General features: G+C 39.9%; 1 protein-coding gene across 1 annotated transcript in view; it reads right to left on the bottom strand.

Moving 5' to 3' along the window:
• LOC140927961 (U3 small nucleolar RNA-associated protein 4 homolog) overlaps positions 1–20,924 on the bottom strand; it is an 82,848-nt gene that overhangs the window by 38,684 nt on the left and 23,240 nt on the right. The window contains exons 4-14 of the mRNA XM_073377667.1: positions 20,831–20,899; positions 19,916–20,000; positions 19,318–19,410; positions 12,013–12,088; positions 6,144–6,219; positions 4,999–5,046; positions 4,015–4,083; positions 3,134–3,242; positions 1,601–1,680; positions 788–875; positions 184–242 (exon numbers count right to left, since the gene is read on the bottom strand). Of these exons, the coding sequence (XP_073233768.1) occupies positions 184–242; positions 788–875; positions 1,601–1,680; positions 3,134–3,242; positions 4,015–4,083; positions 4,999–5,046; positions 6,144–6,219; positions 12,013–12,088; positions 19,318–19,410; positions 19,916–20,000; positions 20,831–20,899 (852 nt within the window). The remainder of the gene's footprint in view (positions 1–183; positions 243–787; positions 876–1,600; positions 1,681–3,133; positions 3,243–4,014; positions 4,084–4,998; positions 5,047–6,143; positions 6,220–12,012; positions 12,089–19,317; positions 19,411–19,915; positions 20,001–20,830; positions 20,900–20,924) is intronic.

Here is a 20,924-nt window from a genome sequence, read left to right as displayed (position 1 = left end):
ATACCTTCAGTTTTAGTTGTGATTTGTGAAGTATTTATCGACGCGATTTCTGTAACACGCCGATCTCTAAAGTGGAGCGTCACATATCGCGTATGTATTCATACTTTACCGGATAGCTTGTCGTGTCGGCACGAAAAGCTATCCAGTACGGACTTGGAGAGAGTAACAACAAATTTACAGTACCTTCTTCTTAATCTGTACGAGAAGAGCCGGTGATCTCTGAGAAGCTGAGCTTTTGCTGTCTACCAATAAAAAAAATGGATAAGTAATAGCGTGATTTGTAGTGATATTTGGTATAAATACCACGAGTGATATTTCGAAATTGTTGTACGTAATTTCACGAGCCGTTAGGCGAGTGAAATTTGAGATAATTTTGAAATATCACGAGTGGTATTTATGCCAAATAACACGTACAAATAATTCTATTATTTCTTTATACTACCAGCCGCAAAAGGTTTGTAATTTTCACATGTAGGTATTTCAAATTAAGCTGAAATACCACTGGTCTAAGCCAATCAAATCGCAGGAATTTTTCATGAAGTGGTATAAAAAAAAATTACTCATAATTTTGCTTCGAATGCTTTGATTCTGGTTCCTGTAGCTATGACCCACACACCGAGATGAATAAATAATTTTACATTATCAGTGATTTGCTGTGTCCATCAAATGCTGAAGGCCAAAAGTACGCGGTCAAAACATCGCCATCAAGAATAAAGGTCGCTCAAAAGGAACAATCTATAAGTTTGCTTAAGCTTTGCCTATACACTTTATAGAGAAAACTCATCACCTGTTTGTTCAAGTCTCCACAACTGCAGGCCGGTTGAAGTCTGACACATAAGAATATTTGTTGCTGATGCCAATGATATAAATGAAGTCTGCAAATACAGTAATAAGAGCAGCGTGGTTAGGACTTTACAGAATAAGGTTCTCGTTTTTCCTCCACAGCTAAACAGATACAGAAGGAAATGGCGTACGTAAAATTCAGAAGTTAACTTAATTTGGAAGACTTTTCTCAGTCAAACAGCAGTTCTTACGATTAAAATTCTAAAGAAAGCCCTGGGCACTCTTGAATAAAATCAAAAACGCTGGTTTGCAATTTAAAAGTGCTTGACCGCAGGTTTATTGGAAGGGTTCTGTCAATGCATTTACGATGCTCATAACAATCAACAATGACGAGAATAACGTAAAGATACTGTCTATGCTGTTTTTCTGTTTTGTTATGAATTGTTTTTGAGCAGTTAGTAACGTATCAAACAAAGAGACACCTGACGCAATAAAAAATTACCTTCTTGCAATACTTACAAGAGTGTACCGAACCTGAACGTTAAAATTAAGGTTCACTCTGCAGTGTGACATGTTTTATCTACTCGGTAAGAACAATTCCATGCCTCTTTGGAACTGTGACACAATTTACTTTACAAGCGGATGGGTATTTAAGAGAACTGTTTATCTTACAGGAACGTTTGACTTGAAGAAGTGATTTTATTCTTCAAGTTTACTTTTAAAATCAACAAGAATGGAAGAGCTGAATACATCACGACCACTATGGAAAGTTCTACAGAAACAAACTACTGATGGATCAAATGCATTAATTACTTACATGAGGAAATGGCGGAATCTTTTTGTTGCTAGACCTGCCAAACTCTTTGATGGAATACAAAAGGATGCAAGCATCTAGACCTGATCAATATGGAGGATATTAATTTAATGTAACTTTTCTTCGAGGGGTGAGGGTGGGGGAGGGGGTGGAATACAGCTTCAAGAGACTCTGATAAACTGCTTATTCCTTTTTTTAATAGAGAAGAGAAGTGTGACCTCACTTTACCAAGGTTGCAAAATTTTTGGATGACAACAACAGGGAGTTTAAATTTACAATTAGGCCATAAACATGCGGAACTAATGTCACTGGTAGTACGTGTTTTTGGACAGGATAAGAGTTTGTACGAGAATATTTCCATCCTGTTTAACCAGATATTCAATTATAAAACACAATCTGTGCGTGTGAATGGGTATATGGCTTAAATACCAGTCCCGAACAGACATAGAACACTGTATTTGCCCTTGATAACTTGATAAAAGTTTATCATCAAGATGACATATAACTTCTCAAACTCATTCCCAGGGCTTTCTCTCTTCCTTTCTCAAGGGAAGAAAAGAGAGAAACCTGGAAACAAGGCTATTAACTTCAAGATATGACGTACAACAGTTTACTTGTTGTAAGACGTTAATTTCAGCAAAACACTTATTCTTGTAAACAAGAACGCTCTTACAACGGCGTTCAGTCTCGCTTGATTGGAGATTACATCGAGAAATGAGGAGGCGATTAATTCTACTCGAAACAGGATTTACTCGCTAACGGTTTTTTACTCCCTTCTTTATCGACGTCGATTATTGTTCAGGATATTCACTTTTTATTTGTCTTTGAACTGATTTAGTACGCGTGTTAGCGACGACCGGAAATACGCGCGCGGTCGCAGGCTATACGGATGTATAAATACACGAAAATTCAAGGGCCTCGATTCCAGAGAAATAACATCATAGCCAGAGATCAAAAAAGTGATTTCCATTTCAATCATCGCGAAAATAAACCGCATGCTCATTACAACACACACTGCATACAATAAAAGTTTACAACACACGACCATCGCAGTTTTGCTAATAAAGATTCTTATTTTTTTCGGCCACTCAGTAGTGTTCACTTGTTCCAAAGTAATCAACTCTTTCAAGCGATAGAATTAGTGGACCGACACGTTTTCCTTAGCTTTCTTGGCAAAACATGCGTGCCTTCGATCACGCAACGATTTTTGGTCCCAGTTTCCACGTTCTCCGCAAGGAACGCCTGGCACAATCACCCCCTTTTGTGTCCTAAATACGACGAAAAACGCGTCGAAGATTATGAGTCTCGCTGTTTACGCAAGCGAGACTAAAAAGCACATCCGACTCATTTTTTACTCCATCAATGTATTTCACACTATATGAACACAACATATTCCCATCTTTGGGCAGGAAGTAACTTGTAAATTTGTACAAATTTACCTTAAATTTTTCATATAATTAGCTGCATGTGAGGTTTCTCTAGAACATGCTTGACTACAATACCGACTCAATGTGCACATAAATCACACAAACTTACCTCCAGAGATCAACAAATTTTGATTTTCACTCTGCAGAGTTACAAGACACCTGACATCTTGTGAAAACATACGATCAGACGCAGTTTTCACCCAGTTTGAAACACCATCCTAAAAAGTATTCATTTTAAACAAAGCAATGTTTAGTCACTGTTTACAGACAACAACAAATTTATTTCAGTTTTCCCAAGTGAGTACATGGTATTACCTACATTATTTATGTTATAAATCTTAAATCAAAATAAAGGCTATAATTAAAGAACAAGTTTCTGTCTATATTCCATACATGAATGTATGTAAGCAGCTGTGAGTCTGTAGATATGAGGATCGACATTGTTAAAAAGAAGGGGGTATCTATTACTAATGTTTCTGTAAAAGTTAGGTCGAAGGATGTCATAAAGATTACAATTGAATAGAAAGAGTAATTCGTGCTCAACTTCATGCAAGTGGCAGTAGGGGCAAATTCGAAAATTTTCTGGAGTTTTCGGTACTGTACGTCTGCCCGTTCCAATTTGTACAGAATATTCAGATAATTTTTCAATGAATGTAAGTTTGACTCTGCATTCTCCTTTCTGAAGAACTTTAACCACAAAAATCAAAATTTCTTTCTTCTAAACCCTGTTCTAAGTTCCTTTCTACTAGGCCTTCCTAGGCTTCATTTCTGTCAAAAATGCAGAAAAGCATAAAAATATTTTTTAACATTTTAGAAATCTTAGAAAGCAATTACCAACAGTACCAGTGGGTATGGTACTCTTGAGAAGGATGCACTTACAGGTCAATTTTTGGGTGTAAGACTTCTGGCTTCACTAACTCTCACAATACGCAGTTTAATATCAGGCTAACATTATGAATATGAAACAAAGTGACAAACTCAGCAATGTACCTTATTAGTAATCTGTTGAAACTGAACAATCTTACTATCCACTCCCCCACTGAAAACCATGTTTTCTTCCTGAAAACAAAATTTAACAAAATAGCTTATAGGAAGTGGATGTGATTACAGTTTCTTTTTTTGTGTCTGCTGTGCAATTGTGATTTCATTTGTGGAAAATGTACAGTGTAACCAAATATCCTTACTCACTGTAAATGCAACAAGTGACAATGGAGTGAAAACTAACGTGCTCTTTTAAACTACATGTATGCATTCTGGCAGTCACATTCATTTGTAAAGTGAGTTTTAATCAGCATGGTGGCAGCCACAACAAAAATCTTAATTTTTACAGATACATTTTGGTAAGCGTTGCTATTGGCAGAAGTCCTACTTTCAAGATTTAGCATGAAACACCAGTTGTTTTAAAATGATGCAAATTTGCAACTTTTTAAATTGAGTGGCTACGTAAAGTGACAGTTTCATACACACATACAAAAAAATTCGTTGCTGCTAAATACGACTCAAACAAAATGCAAAACAAATATGAATGGATAACAACTTGCATAATATGCTCAGTGGATTTTGCTTGCATAGCACAATATTTTACTCCAGCCTGGTATCACAACTGGGAGAGGCAGTCCATGTTAATGTGCAAGACAGCCAATCTGGAATAAAGATCTTACTAGTAGTACGATTTGCCATTATTGTAAAATATACATGTACACTCAGCTGTCAGTAAGGAAGTAGCTAATAATATCCACAAGCTTTTTTTTTTTTCTCAGTAGTCCTGTCTTCAACCTCCCTGTCAGGCTTGTAAATATAGCAAACTGGTTGCCTAGTTGTTCCAGTTTTTCTAATCTTCTTTTAGCCTACTGGATTTACACATGTATGTTTACTTTGTAATTATTTCAGTGACCTGCATTTGAACTACCTGGAGCAGCTATGTACACTAAAAACATAGCATTTTCATTTCAACAACACCAAAGGAATACAAACCTCATTTATGCATACTGTAAGTACATCTGCCATATGCGCCTTGAAACTCTATGAAGGGAAAAATAAATATAATATTAGGCGGTATTTAGCAATACAAGTGGAACCTAGTACATGGACTTGTTTACATCTGGAATGCCTGAAACCACAAAAAAAAAGTCATGATGCACAGCTTGTGCTAGACACCAGGAGGGGAGAAGGGGTGAGAAAATATTTCTTTCCATACACAGCAGCAATTCCCCCTGGAAAGCCAGAAACACATGCAGAAATCATGTTATAAATGGCTGGTACTTGGTATCTTGCTATTCTTGTTGGCAAAATACCAATGCCATGTACAAAGAAAGCATTTTCAAAATTACTGTAAAGGATTGTCAAAAAAGAAGCCACCTAATTATTCACATACCTTCTGTACCTACGATTACCACATTGTTTCGCCTTTTACACTCTTTCAAATTCAGTCTTTTGGCTTAGAAACAGTTTGAATGGCATACTTCAAGAAACACAGCTGTCATTTTTTGTTTCTTTTTTTGCAGGTGTTATAGTGATACAAGCCAACTAAAAGAACCATGTGAGATTAATCACCTCAATGTTGCTGGTCCAATCACTGCACGGAAAGTTGGATTTACATCAAATTTACTCAGTGCAAATTTGGTGCAAAAATGTGTAAACTACGGTTAAATAAAGGGCAAAGATGGTAAATACCGCATTTGCCCTAAAATTTACACCCCTATGTAAACTGGCAAGCAAATGCGGTATTTACCATCTTTGCTTTTAATTTTCCCCTAGTTTGCACTTTTTTGCACCATATTTACACCGAGAAAATTTGTGTAAATCCAATTTTTCCTGCAGTGAATTTAACTGGTATGGTGAACATAGAGGAAATAATGATGGGGTGTTGACATAAAGGAGTGAAAACAAATGTGTTCATTGCCAAAGAAGTTTAGGACATTTCGATTTTCTTTCTTGCTTTCGACTTATTCTCACACTCCGAGCTTGCTCTTGTGCACTCACCAAATTCCTCTACAAAAGACAGTGCTGGGTACTGTACACTACCTACTTCTTAGCAGAAGTTCCTCCTATGTTAATCAATCTATGGGCTACCGCAGTGACCACAAGATTTGGCTTCACTTCTATGCAAATTTATTTACCTGTATCAGTGTACCATGAATGCCATCCCAAAACTGAGTATTTCCAAGAGAATCTCCTGTGATAATTACAAAACTCCTGATTGGGAAAAAAAGAATATTATCATTCAAAGCAAATTTTTCTTTCGTTTCATTGGCCGAGAGCCCACCACGTGACCTGCAAATAACTGCCTACAAATAATGGTCAGCTCATGTGCAATGCCGTCCAACTGTGTTTGGCTGCAAATAATATTCTGCACATGCATAAAGGAAACCGTGCCTTTCTCCTTCTTGCGATCACTCTTGTGTGAAAATAGCAGATCGCTCCGCTTAACGAGGATATTCATTAAAAAAACAAACTTGGTGATCAAATGATAAAACAATTATATATTGAAATCAGTTAACGCAAAATATCGTGATTTGTCAGTGTCTCGCAGATCAGATCAATTATTTGCCTCAGCCGCTCGCCACAGACAAATCACGATATTTTGCTCAACCTCGTCCAATAATTGTTGATTATTTGGTTGTAGAACATAGAATAATTAAATCAACATGTTTAACTTCTATTTTGATTGTGTCTTATTATGTGCAAAACCATACAAACGTCGTACAAATACTCACTACAAGTATCAGTTATAAAATAATTGCAAAGAAAGAGTAATAAGTATAGCATTGTGAATTTTATTCACTCTTCTGAGATTTTCCTCCCTAACTTCACCTAACTGGATCAAAAATTCTTCCCAAACCCTGATGACATTTGAAGAATAGATTGCCTTGGAGATATCTCAACAAAGGCACATGTTGTTTTAATTCTTTCTGGATGGTGACAGACACATTTTGTTGTTGAGTTAAATGAGCTTTTGATTGCACTATATTTTCACAAGTCTATTTTGAAAGCCAAACATTTTAAGTTTCATTGTCTGAACCAACTTAAGAGCAAAATGGTTCCTCAGTTTAAAGTTTAGTTGAAACAACTGGCATTGAGGTGAGAATTTGAAACTGTTTTGAAAGAAGTGTTACAAGACCACTTTGTGCCCATTTCCAGTTCCGGTTGTGAGCTGACTCAGTCAGGCTGCATGTGAAGTCCATTAGAATCTGTCCAGGTGTATTGGACAAGTATGAGACCATCTTGTTAATGACTGAAAAGCATGCAAATTCAGTAGAAGTTCTCGCCAGAAAAAAAGGAGTGTAGGAACTTGTTTAAGCATCTCAAATTGCAGCCAGTGTAATTCCTCTTGAAAACCTACAGGTATTCAAGTACGCCATTACCCTTGTTGAGAGAAATTTAAGTACTTGTGAGTTATGAGACCCAGCAAATGCAGCAATCTCTGGTGGTGGCTTAGGGGAAAAAGCATGTGTTGCTTGTGTCAAACTGGCTTGAGAAACTGAACCTGGGTTGGTCCACCAACATCAAGGTGTCTCGATCAAGTGCCTGCAGTGGAGGGAATTCTTAGCTAAAAAATGGAGCCTTGTTTGACGCAGGTTATGGTTACATCCACAGTTTAAAGCCTCCATTCAGGTTTGTGAAGGCGCACAACCCGTAATCAAGATAGCAAGACCAGTCCCATATGCCCTTAAAGAAAAACATCGAGCTGGAGCTTCAGAGACTGGAGGAAAAAGAGATTGTTTACAAAGTGAGCCAAGAAAAACGGTTCAATGAAAGTGTGTTGAAACTACAAGTTGACAGTAAACAATTGCACTGATATCGACCAGCACCCTTTACCTAATACAGAAGATTTGTTCACAACATTGGATGGGGACAAATATTTAGCAAGATTTGTTCATCTCATGCCTTTCAGCAGGTTTAGTTGGATATAGATTCGCAGAAGTACCTGACCACACCCACAAGGGATTGCACCATTACAAATGGCCGCCCTTTGGAGTCTCCAGTGTACCACCTATTTCTCAAAGAATTATGGATCAGCTTCTGAAGGATATAAAGTTCACAGTGTGCCATTTAGATGACTTCCACGGTTCAGGAGGATCGCCAGAGGAACATTTGGCAATTCTAGAGGAGGTTTTAAGGCACCTAAAAGAACATGGAATCACTCTGAATCCTGCCAAGTGCACGTTATTCCAGTTAGGACTAGATGTTCTTGGACACTGGATTGGTAAAAGTGGTATTTGTCTCCACCTCAGAAAATGATGTGAGCATTGATGCCAAGAGTCCTAGCTACTAAAGTCATACAGTTGAAGTCATATCTGGGGCTTCTCAACTATTGTCAGTGCCAAGTTTTGGCCAAATCTGGTGATTACATGACATGTCACCTCCATGACCTTTTGCAAAAGGATTGACCTTTGAAGTGGATGGAGGGGTGTAAAAGTGTGTTTTTAAAGAGCAGGAAGCGGTTACAAAATTCTCCCTTGATGGTCCATTATAACCTCAAGAATCCACCTCAGATGGCCTGTGATGCATCATATTTCAGGAGAATGGTGAGGAAAAGCTAATTACTTTTGGCTCTCAAGCTCTCATGGCTAGTAAGTGTAACCATTTCCAAAATAATAGTGGATAAGAGGCTATATCTATCATGTTTGGAGTGAAAAACTTCCATTTTAACATCATGGATCATCAACCACTGGTCATAATTTTTAGGCTGAAGACTGGCTTACCCCCAAGCCCCAACAAGGATGGAAAGGTGGTCTTTAATTTTAGTGGCTTACCAGTACAAGACTGGGTATAAAAGTTCACTGAAGATGTGTAATTAGTACTTTTGACTCCATCTGTGGCATTTAATATAGGACGGTGCGGTGTGTGTTGTGAGGTTTCTGCATGGTTATAACTGCAAAGTATCATCTTTGCCTGTTGGATGACTTACACCAAGAGCATCACAGGATCATTATGTTGCATTACACATCCCCAGTGACAGTCCAATCAATTATTAGAAGACTGTAGCTATTCCTCTTCTTGACTCTTTAGTCATCCAAATGCAAGATCGGTTTTTTTGATGAAGACCGCAAGGCTGGCCATTTGCTTTGACTAGTGCCATCGATTACACAAATAAGTAATGCACTGAGGCTGAAGTAGAGGGCATACGTTTCTGGGAGAAAGACATTCCATTTCCCAAATCCCTGGGAAATGAGGTATGAAGATGGAAAACACTCTGGCAGTCAACAGATCGGGAGCTTCCAAACAATCTTTTACTAGCACTTGTTGCTGGCGATGAACATCCATCGCCATCTGGTCATTGCCTATACCTTACTGATCACAAGAACAGAAGCTGAGTGATTGTTTTCACTATTGATACAAATCAAGACCTCTTCAAGGTCAGCAATGTCCGAGGAGCGACTCTCTCATCTCGCAATGATTGCCACACACTACTGCGAGAGATTTGAGGCAGACGATATGCCAATCCTTTGTAAAGACTCATGCAAGAAGGCTCTTTCACACTGTACTCTTAGTCCTTAATAATAGTGCCTCAAATTCCTCTGAAGGCAAAATGAAGAAAATCTACATAACCCTAACCCTAACCCTAACCCTCCCCCTCCCCCATTTTCTTGGCCCTGGGACGTTTGCCTTGAACTCTCATACTTACAACCTTATATTTCAAAAAGTCCTGAAACAGCCCCTGGTTTAGAGCTGAAGATGTGGGGCTAAGAGCTGGACCAGGGTTAACCTAGACATTATTAAAGAGCAATGCTAGCAACAGAGCTAGTGAAGTCTGCAGAAAGAACCTCAACCCCACACATGCAGAAAATGCTGATGTTCCAAGTATTGCTTTGATTGCTGACACAGAGATAGAAAACAGCAGACATGCGCACACATGACCTCTAGAGATGTATAAAATGGCACGGACAGGCTTAAATTCTCATCCGTTTGAACCGCTCTGGCTATCCGTTTGAAAAAGAAACGTCATCCGTTTGAATGACCAAGGGTATCTGTTCAATAAAAAATTGCCATCATGATCAGTTTAAAAAGCTCGGGCTATCCGCTAGAAAAAAATGCCATCCGTTCAAACAACTCAGGTTTTCCGTTCAAAAAAACTGTCATCCGTTCAAAAGGCTGGGGCTATCCAGCTCGAAATAAATTGTCATCCACTCGAACAGCTCAAGTTATCAATTCAAAACAATTGTCAGCCGTGCTACTGTTCCAAACCACTTTCACCCAAGCCGTTTATGCAAAGTTGTCAAAAAATGTAAGCTTAAATAATTCTTCTAAGCGTTGGTTACCATCATCTCATGAATTTTCACGGTACATTTTCTGCTGAATAGCCATCTTTGCTTTCATAACGTTTTATTCAAGACTCAGTTATAATATTCAAACATTTCCCGAACACGTTATGTTTTGACCTATCAAATGCTTTGGCAGTCTGGTATCTCCAGTGGGAACACACTCCCACTGTCAATGAAATTTGCCTTAATCATGCATGTTTATTAGCATCATCTTCCTTCACCATCTCCGGGAAAACAATTAAAACCTTTTGCCACATTACAGATCTGAAAAATAAAAACGGTTCCTCGCGTCTTCACAGCACCTTACATGTATTCATTATATACATACTGAGAAATACTCACCAAAAAGCTATGTCGTAAATTTTCGTACGCAAATTAGTTCTACCCAATCAGAGGAGCGAACAATGGTTTTCACACGTGAAAAAGATGATACGTCCAATCAGAATCGCAAACAATGTTTTTTCACGAGTGAGAAAAATTCCCGCCTTTTATTGCAGCTTGCAGCGCCGCTTCGCACACATTCAACGAGAAACGTTTTACTCAAAGAGTTTTTCTCGCTAAAAAAGTGAAAAACATTTTGGAAATGGAGTGGAATAGTTTCGTTTGTTTCACTGTCGATAACGAAAACGGTAGAGAGCCAGCGACAACAGCAGAAAGGGAAAAACAGAACGAGACGTAAGCTTTTGTTGTGCTTTTGTCGGACCTACTTTGCCTTTCATTTAAGCTTAAGCTTATATTGAAACCGGCCATTTTACTTAAATTCACTTATTTTCAATTGTGCATTAAGAACAAACAGTTAAGATTACTTGTAGTTCTTAGATTACCTCATATCCTTTCCGTCATTTATGTTTTTAACAAACGTTTTTACTAAAAAGCTGACACTTCGTTTTCGTTGTCATTTTGCGGTAAGTGTAGCGGCAAATTTCAGTATTTTTGCAAGATTTAAAATAAAAAGGCCACCAAAATGATGAATGTCTCAGTATGTATATAATAAACACATTTATTATACCACATGGAAAGTGCTTTGTACGGTATTTACGCACTCGTTGTTTTTGTATCAGAAATATTACTTGTTTGCTGTGCTCACTCGATCGATTTCTGATATGTCAACAACTCGTGCGTAAATACCGTACGCCAGCACTTTCCATGAAGTATTCTCTATGTAATACACTTGAATGAACGTGTATATTTTGTCATTCGCTCGGCATCTTCAGAATCGCGCTCCTCCCTCAGCAGTGACGGAGCCATACATGCATTTCTTTCATGTAAACCTGAAATGTCAATGGACTCATTGACTTCCATGAAAAACAACTTACTTATTTACTGGCTTTGCAGGCAAACTGTGCTAAGGAAAAAAACAACGCTAATGCGACCACAGCTGACCATTATTTTTGTCTTTTTTCTGAGAAAGGCTGGCAGAAGTGTTGACCAATAAATATCAGAGCATGCCATTTACAAAAAGTCGATTTCAAAACAAAAATAATTGACTAAATTGCATCAAGGTTGGCAATCGGCCTTTAAAATTATGACTAGCACACGGTTCGGTTTGTGTTATACCTTAAGACACCAACATCACAACTAGAAGCTTTAAAACATAAAAAAGTCAGGAGAAAGAGTAACCGTTAACAGTAAAAAACTCCTTTCACCTGGTTTAATTAACTTACTTGTTTTTAGCACTTTGCTTTGTTACCACTCACTTTAAAAGAGCAAAATAAAGTTGTACCTTGTTATGTATACAGCCCATATAAGAGTGCTTCTGGACTGAACTTCATCCAGTGTAATCCTTAAACTGCATTGCCCTAGTTAAATAAAATAAACTGAGAGTCATGTAGAGCTGGCAAGGGACCTTAAAATTTGACCATGGATACCCACGCTAACAGTCTATGAATTATTGGAAAGGAAGCTTCCACACACAAATTTAAATGTACGTGACATCAAAAACAGCAGGCAAATTCCTGGATAAGACATACACCAACTGCGCAGGGGGGCTCTCATTCCTTCCATTGTTAAATTTATTTTTAAATGCAGTTAAATGCAATTCAACGGAGTTAACAACAAGGAGCGCTAGTTTCACCCTGCTGTCCAGCGGTTTGGCAAGATGCACACTGTACCAAGATTCTTCATGCTCTGGAACCTGTGTGCATCTTAACATGGTTTAGTGCATTTAGCGTTCAGCCATTTTGGTGTGTTTGGCAATTTTTAGCGTCCTTTATTTAGTGTTGGAGTACCACAAACATTGTGACTTGTGCTTCTCAGTGGTTTTTTGAGTAATTTCCATGGGTGAAAGGCAAATGAGCAACTCCAACAAAAACAGTGTAGTTGCCATGTTGGAATCACATGGGGATCCTTTGGTTTCAACACCTTCCAACACTAGTTCTTCGCCTCGTTCTGCTACAGCGACATCCTTGTCTTCCTTTATCCTGTCTCAAGCATTAGGTGAGTCTTTACCGCGAATTCTCTTGGTGATAGAGAAACATTCTACTATGACCGCATCAGCTTCGGCAGCATCTCTGTTGGCGGGAAATGTTACACCGGCGTCAACGTCTTCTAATACCCTTTCAACTTTGTCTCATATGTCCTCTCGTCCCAGCCATTCCTCAGGTAACATCCTCAGCGTACCTTCTTTTATTTGCAACCCTTCTGTTGTGGGGGAACCGTCTTTGTGTGGCACTGGCGGTGCCACGAACAGACCACTGGCTATTTCTGACAGGCATGGTTCATCTTTGCCCCTTTTAGGGTCTCCATCCCAGGTAATTCTACTATTTTTGCAGTGCCAACACTAACATCATTACTTGGGTTGAGACTTTCAACATATTCTCTTAGATCTTTTACAGCGGACACCCTTCCAGATGGCAAGACCTCACTTAATAAAAGCTGTTAATTATCAAGACCCCACGCCAATTCCCTGGGAAAGCCTGGCTTCACTATGACATTGCCTTTTGTAGGGATGCAGCAGTATCTGGTCTGACAGATTGGTCCCACATGAATCTGGATCTTTACAATTTTCATACTCACACTTCAACCATTCAGTCTGGCTCCTACGCAAATGTCTCACCACAGCCCTTTTGTTCCTCTGCCATGTCGTCCAATCTCTGCCATTCATGGAATGATGGTTCCTGCTGTTGGCCCTTTGGTCAGTGCCACTACCGTCACTGCTGTGAGGAGTGTGAAGGTGACCACCCCGACATTAACGTCCTTTTTAGGCATCCAGGTCACATATACTTCAGTTTTTCCCACACAGTGCTAGGATGGTTTTCGTCTTATCTTACTGGTCGGATACAATCTGTTACTATTGGTAACACAACATCTAGCAGTCAGAGATTAGAATTTGGAGTTCCGCAAGGTTTGATGATTGGCCCCCTCTTGTTTACCCTTCATACAGCACCTATTCAAAACATGATCTCTGCTCATAACCTAGATTGTATGTTCTACGCAGATGACTATCAACTCTACATAACTATTGACCCTCTTGATCAATGCCCTGCCCTCAACACCCTTCAGAAGTGTATTAGTGAAGTTATAGAATGGAACACCATCAATTAGTTAGTGTGCAATCCTAATAAAACAGAGGTCTTTAGATCGCGTTTGTAATCATGGTGTCAAACTAGATAGAGAGCTCAATCTTAGTCATCATGTTAATGAAACATTCAAATAGGCTATGCTAGTGATTTGATTCATTAGCAGATTGAGGAAGTATCTGAGTAAGGATCACCTTAAGATAATGATCAATGCTTTTGTTAAGTCATGCTTGGATTATTGTAACAGTTTATACTGTGGGTTACCAAATGGAAATAGACAAGCCACAACGTGTTCAGAACTGTGCCGCACGCTTGGTTTCAGGAACAAGAAGATCTGACCATATAACTCCTGTCATGAAAGACTTGCACTCGCTTCCTATTGGCCATTGACGTACTGATTTTAAAACACTGCTTTACACATTTAAAATTTTAAACGATTTAGCTCCTTACTATTTGCCTTCACTCCTTCTCAAATACTAGCTGGCTCATTTTCCCCGCTCATCTAATAGATTGCCTTTCCAAATTCCTTCTGTTAATAAGGTGACTTGTGGACACTGCTCATTTTCATATTATGCACCGAAAATCTGTAACAGTCTACCAAATCATATCAAAAACTCTGAATCTGTTTCTAGTTTTAAGCAACATTTGACGCATAATTACTGTACATAGTCTCATTTAGACTTTATTTACTATTGTAAGCACATTGAGAATTCTTTAAATGCACCATAAAAACCTATTATTATAATTATTATTATTATTATTATTATTATAGTCAGTGCTCCCACTCGGCTACCCCAACTTGGAGTAAGCACCAACGGCGTTAACATGGTGACCATCCATCACAGTGGCACTTGTCAAAAGGACCTTGTACATAGTTTAAATACATTATTTCCTCTTCTATCTGAAGACAGTTTGTTCACCGTTTCTGATAACGCTTCTCTTTCATTACTGATTTACCTGCCATATGTCAGTTCACGTCTGTACATAGTGTAAATACGTCACATTCAGTTCAGGCCTCAAATGATTTGTTGCCAATGTCAGTGAATGCTGCTCTTTCATTTGAAGTATTACCTGCCCAGTGCCAGTTAATGACAGCCTTTTCTCCTGGCTTCAAGTTGTCCTCCTTCCCTCAGTCGGTGCGTCAAGAACTGGTCCCTCCATCCAGGGTTACCCCAATCGATGCCCACAAACTTCAGCATGAGTTATGCCTTCACCCCAATCAAGCGTTGGTGGACTATGTACATGTAATTTCTGGCTCTGGTTTTCGTCTTGGCTTCAACCCAGAGTCTGTCTCCTTAAAACTGGCAAGTCAAAACATGCGTACGGAATTTCTTCAGCCTTCGGTAATTGACCAGTATCTCTGCACAGAACTTGAGAAAGGTTGCATTGCTGGTCCCTTCTCAATCTCTCCTTTACCAAACCTTCACATCAGTCACTTTGAAATAATTGCAAAGAAATACCAGCCCGGCAAATAGCGGCTTATTTTGTACTTCTCTAGTTCCCAAGGTCATGGTGTCAAGGAGGGTATTCCCAAAGACCCGTTTTTAGTTCAGTACATGAAGGTTGACAATATCATTGAAAGCATCATGACCCATGGTCGGGAAACTCGTTTGGCTAAATTTGCTGTAGAAAGTGCATATCATATCATTCCTGTCCATTCTCATGACTGTTACCTATTAGGCATGAAATGGCGGTGGAAATACTTCATCGATTTGGCCCTACCCTTCAGTTTACGTTTTGCTCCTTTCATATTCTCTTCCTTTGCTGACCTGCTTGAGTGGATTCTAAAACACAATTATGAAGTACAATTTCTATTTCATTACTTGGATGACTTCCATACCTTGGGCCCTCCTGACTCTCCTGTCTGCCAACAAAACCTGGATATCTGTGTTTGTCTGTTTTCAGAGTGGGTTATTTTTTCCTCCACCCTGGTAAGCTTGAGGGCCCTTCTACGTGCCTGACTGTCCTGGGCATCGCGTTGGACTTGATGGCCTATGAGCTAGCCTCCCTCAGGAGAAGTTTGATTGTACTGCTGCTCTTTTGGACACCTGCAGGTCTTCCAAACAGCACTGCATGAGAAAGGAACTGGAATATCTAATGGACTATCTCCAACATGCTTGTAAAGTGGCTCCACCAGGCCGGACATTTTTGCGTCAAATGATTAATTTGCCTTTCGGCGGGATGACCACCCGATCAGGCTGAACCATAAGTTTCGTTTTGACCTTACCTGGTGGAGAGAATTTTTCCATTCCTGGGATGGTTTCAGATTTCTACTTTTGATGCAGTGGGCACCTCTTCCTGACTTTCACATCTCCTCAGATGCTGCTGGTGTACAAGGTTATGGGGCCATTTTTAATGGCCGGTGGTTTGTTGGTGAATGCTCTGCTCAACAACCTTTGTCTATTGCATAAAAGGAATTAGTAAAATCCAACTAGTGGTATCAATGCTGCATTCTGATTGGTTGAGCTACTACTTGGCTATATGTTATAGCCCACTAGTAACGAAAAGTGCGGGCTTTTGCGGCCGCAAAAAAGGATTAAAGTCTAGCTCTAACTAGCTAAAATTTTTTTATTCTCAATATTTTTGATCAACTAGTTGGATTTTACTAAAATAATTATTCCTCTCGCCCTTATGGCCTCTGAGTCAATAGTCCATTCGGCCTTCGGCCTCATGGGCTGTAGACTTGGAGCCCATTCGGGCTCGAGGAATAATTGTTAATTATTATTCCCAATGGAGGTGGCCGCTCATTTGTGGGCCGCAGGCCACTGTGGGGCCATCTCTGGGTCTCAAAACGTGTTGAGTTTCGTCATGGCTGTGGTCAGTGTCTTGCACTTGGGCACCTCCAAGGATCCTAACATGATGGTTCTTTTTCGCCACCTGTCGCTAGTAACAGCTTGTCATGCAGCCCTTATTTTTCGGCCTGTCATATAGCGGGAGGGAAATTCCATTGCTGACTCGTTATCTTGTTTTGATTTTCAGCGCTTTCGTCTTCCTACACCTCAGGCTGCCCCTGTTGCAAATCCAGTACCTCCATCACTGCTAGCCCAGTATCCTGTGGTTTGATGGGAAAACAAGCCCTAGGATTTCATGGTGACGTTCGTTTCCGGTACTGTGTTGTTACCATGATCTTAAAATAACGAAACCAAAAAATAGTTTCCCATTGACATGTCCTGATATATTCAGACTGAGAGAGAAAAAAATACACAAATAAGTACTTTTCCACTCAGGTTCACTCGACAGGTTCATGCCTCTGCCCAGCACCAGTTTTGGAAATTTTGGAACCAGGACGTATTTTTCAGACAGTCGGAGTGGGCCTCCCCTGCCCGCCGGCAAACAAATGTTGATGCGCTTCTGTACCCACTTAGTGGATCGCCTTCATCATTTATCCATCAAAGTCTATTTATCAGCAGTTCGCTCCTTACATATTTATTGACTACGGCTTCTCTGACCCACTCCCTCATTGATTGTCTCCAACTCCAGCATCTCCTTTGTGGGATTAAACTCCACCAGGGTTCCAACTTGACCCACTCGGAGTCGGCCTCCCCTGCCCGCCAGCAAACAAATGTTGATGTGCTTCTGTACGCACCTAGTGGATCGCCTTCATCATTCATCCATCAAAGTCTATTAATCAGCAGTTCGCCCCTTACATATTTATTGACTACGGCTTCTCTGACCCACTCCCTATTGTCTTCAACTCCAGCATCTCCTTCATGAGATTAAACTCCACCAGGGTTCCAACTTGACCCAGCACCAGCTGGTGACAGTAGATCTCATGTCTGTTCTACAGAGGTCTCTGGATCTCGCAAATCCTGGCAACGTTTTTGATCCTTCTCTGCATTTGACTCTTGATGACATACAGGTTGATGCCCCTTTGAAACCTAAAGGTGTGTGCTTGTTTATCAAGTGCTCCAAGACAGACCCTGCGAAAGGGCTGCTTCGTCCTTCTTGGTCATGGTTCCACCCCTCTATGCCCTGTGGTTTCCTTGGTAAATTACCCTCACCTTCATGGACTGAGCCCTGGACCTCTATTTCTTTATCAAGATAGCACTCCTCCTTCTAGATCGAAGCTCTCTGCCTTCTTAAAATCTACACTACAGTCAGCAGGTGTTCCTGGAAATTTCTCTGGTCATAGCTTTCCAGTTGGGGCTGCTACTACTGCTGCCAGCCGAGGAATTCCTGACCATCTTAATAAAACTATGGGTCGCTGGTCAAGCAAAACTTATTCGCTGTATGTGCAGACTCCAGCAGACACGATTCTCTCAGTGGCTGGATGACTCACTTGGCAGGTATGGCAGTTATATACCCCTTTATGAAACTTGGTTGGGTGCCGTTGGATTTGGGCATTCTTGTTGGGGCTCAGATTTTCCCCCAGCCACGAGCCCCTTGTTCTCCAGGTCTTTCAAGTTTGGCCTGGAGGTCCTCTGGCTTGGCGTGGAGGCTCATGGCTAGGAGCAGTTTCCATCCAGTAGCTGGGTGCCAATAGTGGAGGCTCCTGGGTATCACAGGCACCCAGCCTCCACTTACCTATAGCAACACAGTTGTTAAATGCAGTTAAATGCAATTCAATGGAGTTAACAACAAGAAACGCTTGTTTCACCCTCCTGGCCAGTGGTGTGTGAGAGATGTGCATGTACCAAGATCCATCATGCTGCAGGAGCTTTATGCATCTTAGCATGGTCTAGTGCATTTAGCGATCAGGCCCCGGTTGTTCAAAAGCTAGATAGTGCTATCCATCGCATAAATCACTATCCAGTCGAAAAGTGTAAGGGAAACCAATTGCGTTATGCACTGGGTAGAGATTTATCTGGTGGATAGCATTATCCACCTTTTGAACAACTGGTCCCAGCCATTTTGGTGTGTGCGGCAACTTTTATGCGCTTTATTGAGCGTGGGTGTATCACAAACATTGTGACTCAATTTTTGAGCGGTTTCCGCCCCCCCCTCCCCCTTTCCACTGATGTCCTCAGTGTGACGGGTGCCTGCTTTCTTCCCTGCCGCGCGGGGGCTCAGGGAGCGGTCTCCATCTAGGAGCTGGCTGCCAATAGTGGAAGCTCCTAGGTATCACAGGCACCAAACCTCCACTTAGCAACGCAATTGTTAATAACTGTGTGGTATGTACTTTCTTTAACTGGTGCATGCGCCTTATCACCAACAACAAAGAAGAGATTGTCCCTGAAATTTCTGGGGTTTTTTTTTACCATTGTTTAGGCAGTCTTAAAAAATTCTTTAAACTATGACATTGATGTGATTGGTGAGCAGCTAACAACACTTGAATGGTAAATAATGTTCACTGTAAAGGACTTCCATGTGTGTATGCGTATGTCTTACAAAGTGAATGTCCTACACAAACTAACCAATTGGCCATGCTTATGATCTTGCAGCCAACCAAATTAAGTAGAGATTTCATGTAACAAAAAAAATCGTGATAAACTATGTCTTTTACATGTAGTTGGTTTTTAAACAATAGCATCTCATTAGTTATACATTGTAATTTAAAGGTCTTTTTTTACCAGAGCCAATATTGTAGACTCTAACTGTACTATCAGATGATCCAGTCACCATACTCTGGTCGCTCTGATGCCAACTGAGGCACAGGACTCTACCTACACAGTCAATAAAACACCAAATTTACATGAAGGTGTTAAGGCATAATATTATTTCTAAACTAGGGAATGTTTTCTGTTGCTCAACTCAGTTCTTTTTCTTTTAGGTTTTGAGACTTGCTCATTTTGCAGATTTGGCTCTAGCATTGATGCGCAATACTGAACTGTCATGTAAGTTTGCACTTTCAAATTCATTCAGTCAATCAATCGATCACATTCAGTCAATAATTTGTTATTTGCCCTGGAGGCTTATTCACACTGTGCAAGATATTTTTATTAAAGAATTCTTCTAGTGTCTTTGTCGAGCAGGTCTTAGTAAATTTGGCATCTTTTGTAATAGCTAAGGTCAAACACTTTTTACATGTATACTGAATTGTTAAATCATCCAATCAAAGTACCCAAAATAACAATTTCATGTTAAAATAAGATAAACACTGAAAAAATATGAAGAAAAAACTGAATGATCAAAACAAAACCCACTTGTCGACACTTGGTACATGTATACCTTGTTGCTGGTCAAGGGACTTCCTGTAAGTTAAACCATCATTTGTGATCTGAAATAACCTCACAGTGCCATCCTCACACCCCACCTATAGGTGGAAAGAGAACACGTAAGTCACATGTGTTTTAGACACTTTGGGTCAGGCTACCATCCAAAATAATGATCCATTTGTTTGTCACCATCCTTTAAGTGCCACACGACAGATGGCAATTTATAGGTCTAAATGCTTCATATAAAGTCTTTCATGTTCCTTCTCTTTGCAAAACATGTAGGTGATGAGGCTACTTTCCCATTTGGTCATAATAGTGTCATGAAGAGTATCAGGGTCTTGACAAACTGCAAGCAAGTAAGCCATTCGAGTCACGGGAGGCATCGGTAAAAAAAAAGGAAACACAAGCAACAACTGCAAATTTACAGATGAGGAGGGTTAAGCACTCACAGTGGCACTCATTGTACTGATTAGGGTTAAGAGCTGTTTAAGGTTAAACACTTATTTACAACGGTTAGCGTTCAGTTAATGTTTTCCATATTACTGTTTTCGATTCTTATGGTGTTTTTTTCAATGATTCTTGAATGGACTGCATGGCTCGCATGACTCGCTGGCTCGCATTTTATACACACTCAGAGTATCATAAATGAAGTGGTCTTTGGGCCTTTGTGTTCTGCGAAAGAAGTTCCTCTCCTGATATTTCCGTCAAGGAAGTAGGGGGAATTTCTCTGACCACAGATTTGAGGACTGGTAAAATGATTCTTTCTGAGGACAGACTTTGCACCTAATTATATTCAGTAACCTTGACTAGGTGCAACCATTTTATTCATTTATGATTTTTTTAATCAATAATTTAAGGAAAGACTCTAGGTCATACTAGCAAAGCCATGTATGTGAATACACTTTATTTAGATGTAGCAAGAACTTACAGCTAGATGAGATCTTTCATGATTAACTGACAGACACCACACTGCACCACCAAAAGAATCTACTGTTGTCTGTTGGGTAAGTAAATAAGTTAAA

The sequence above is a fragment of the Porites lutea genome, chromosome 2 (assembly GCF_958299795.1).
Source record: "Porites lutea chromosome 2, jaPorLute2.1, whole genome shotgun sequence".
Taxonomy (NCBI): Eukaryota; Metazoa; Cnidaria; class Anthozoa; order Scleractinia; family Poritidae; genus Porites; species Porites lutea.
This window is presented reverse-complemented; position numbering and strand designations above follow the sequence as displayed.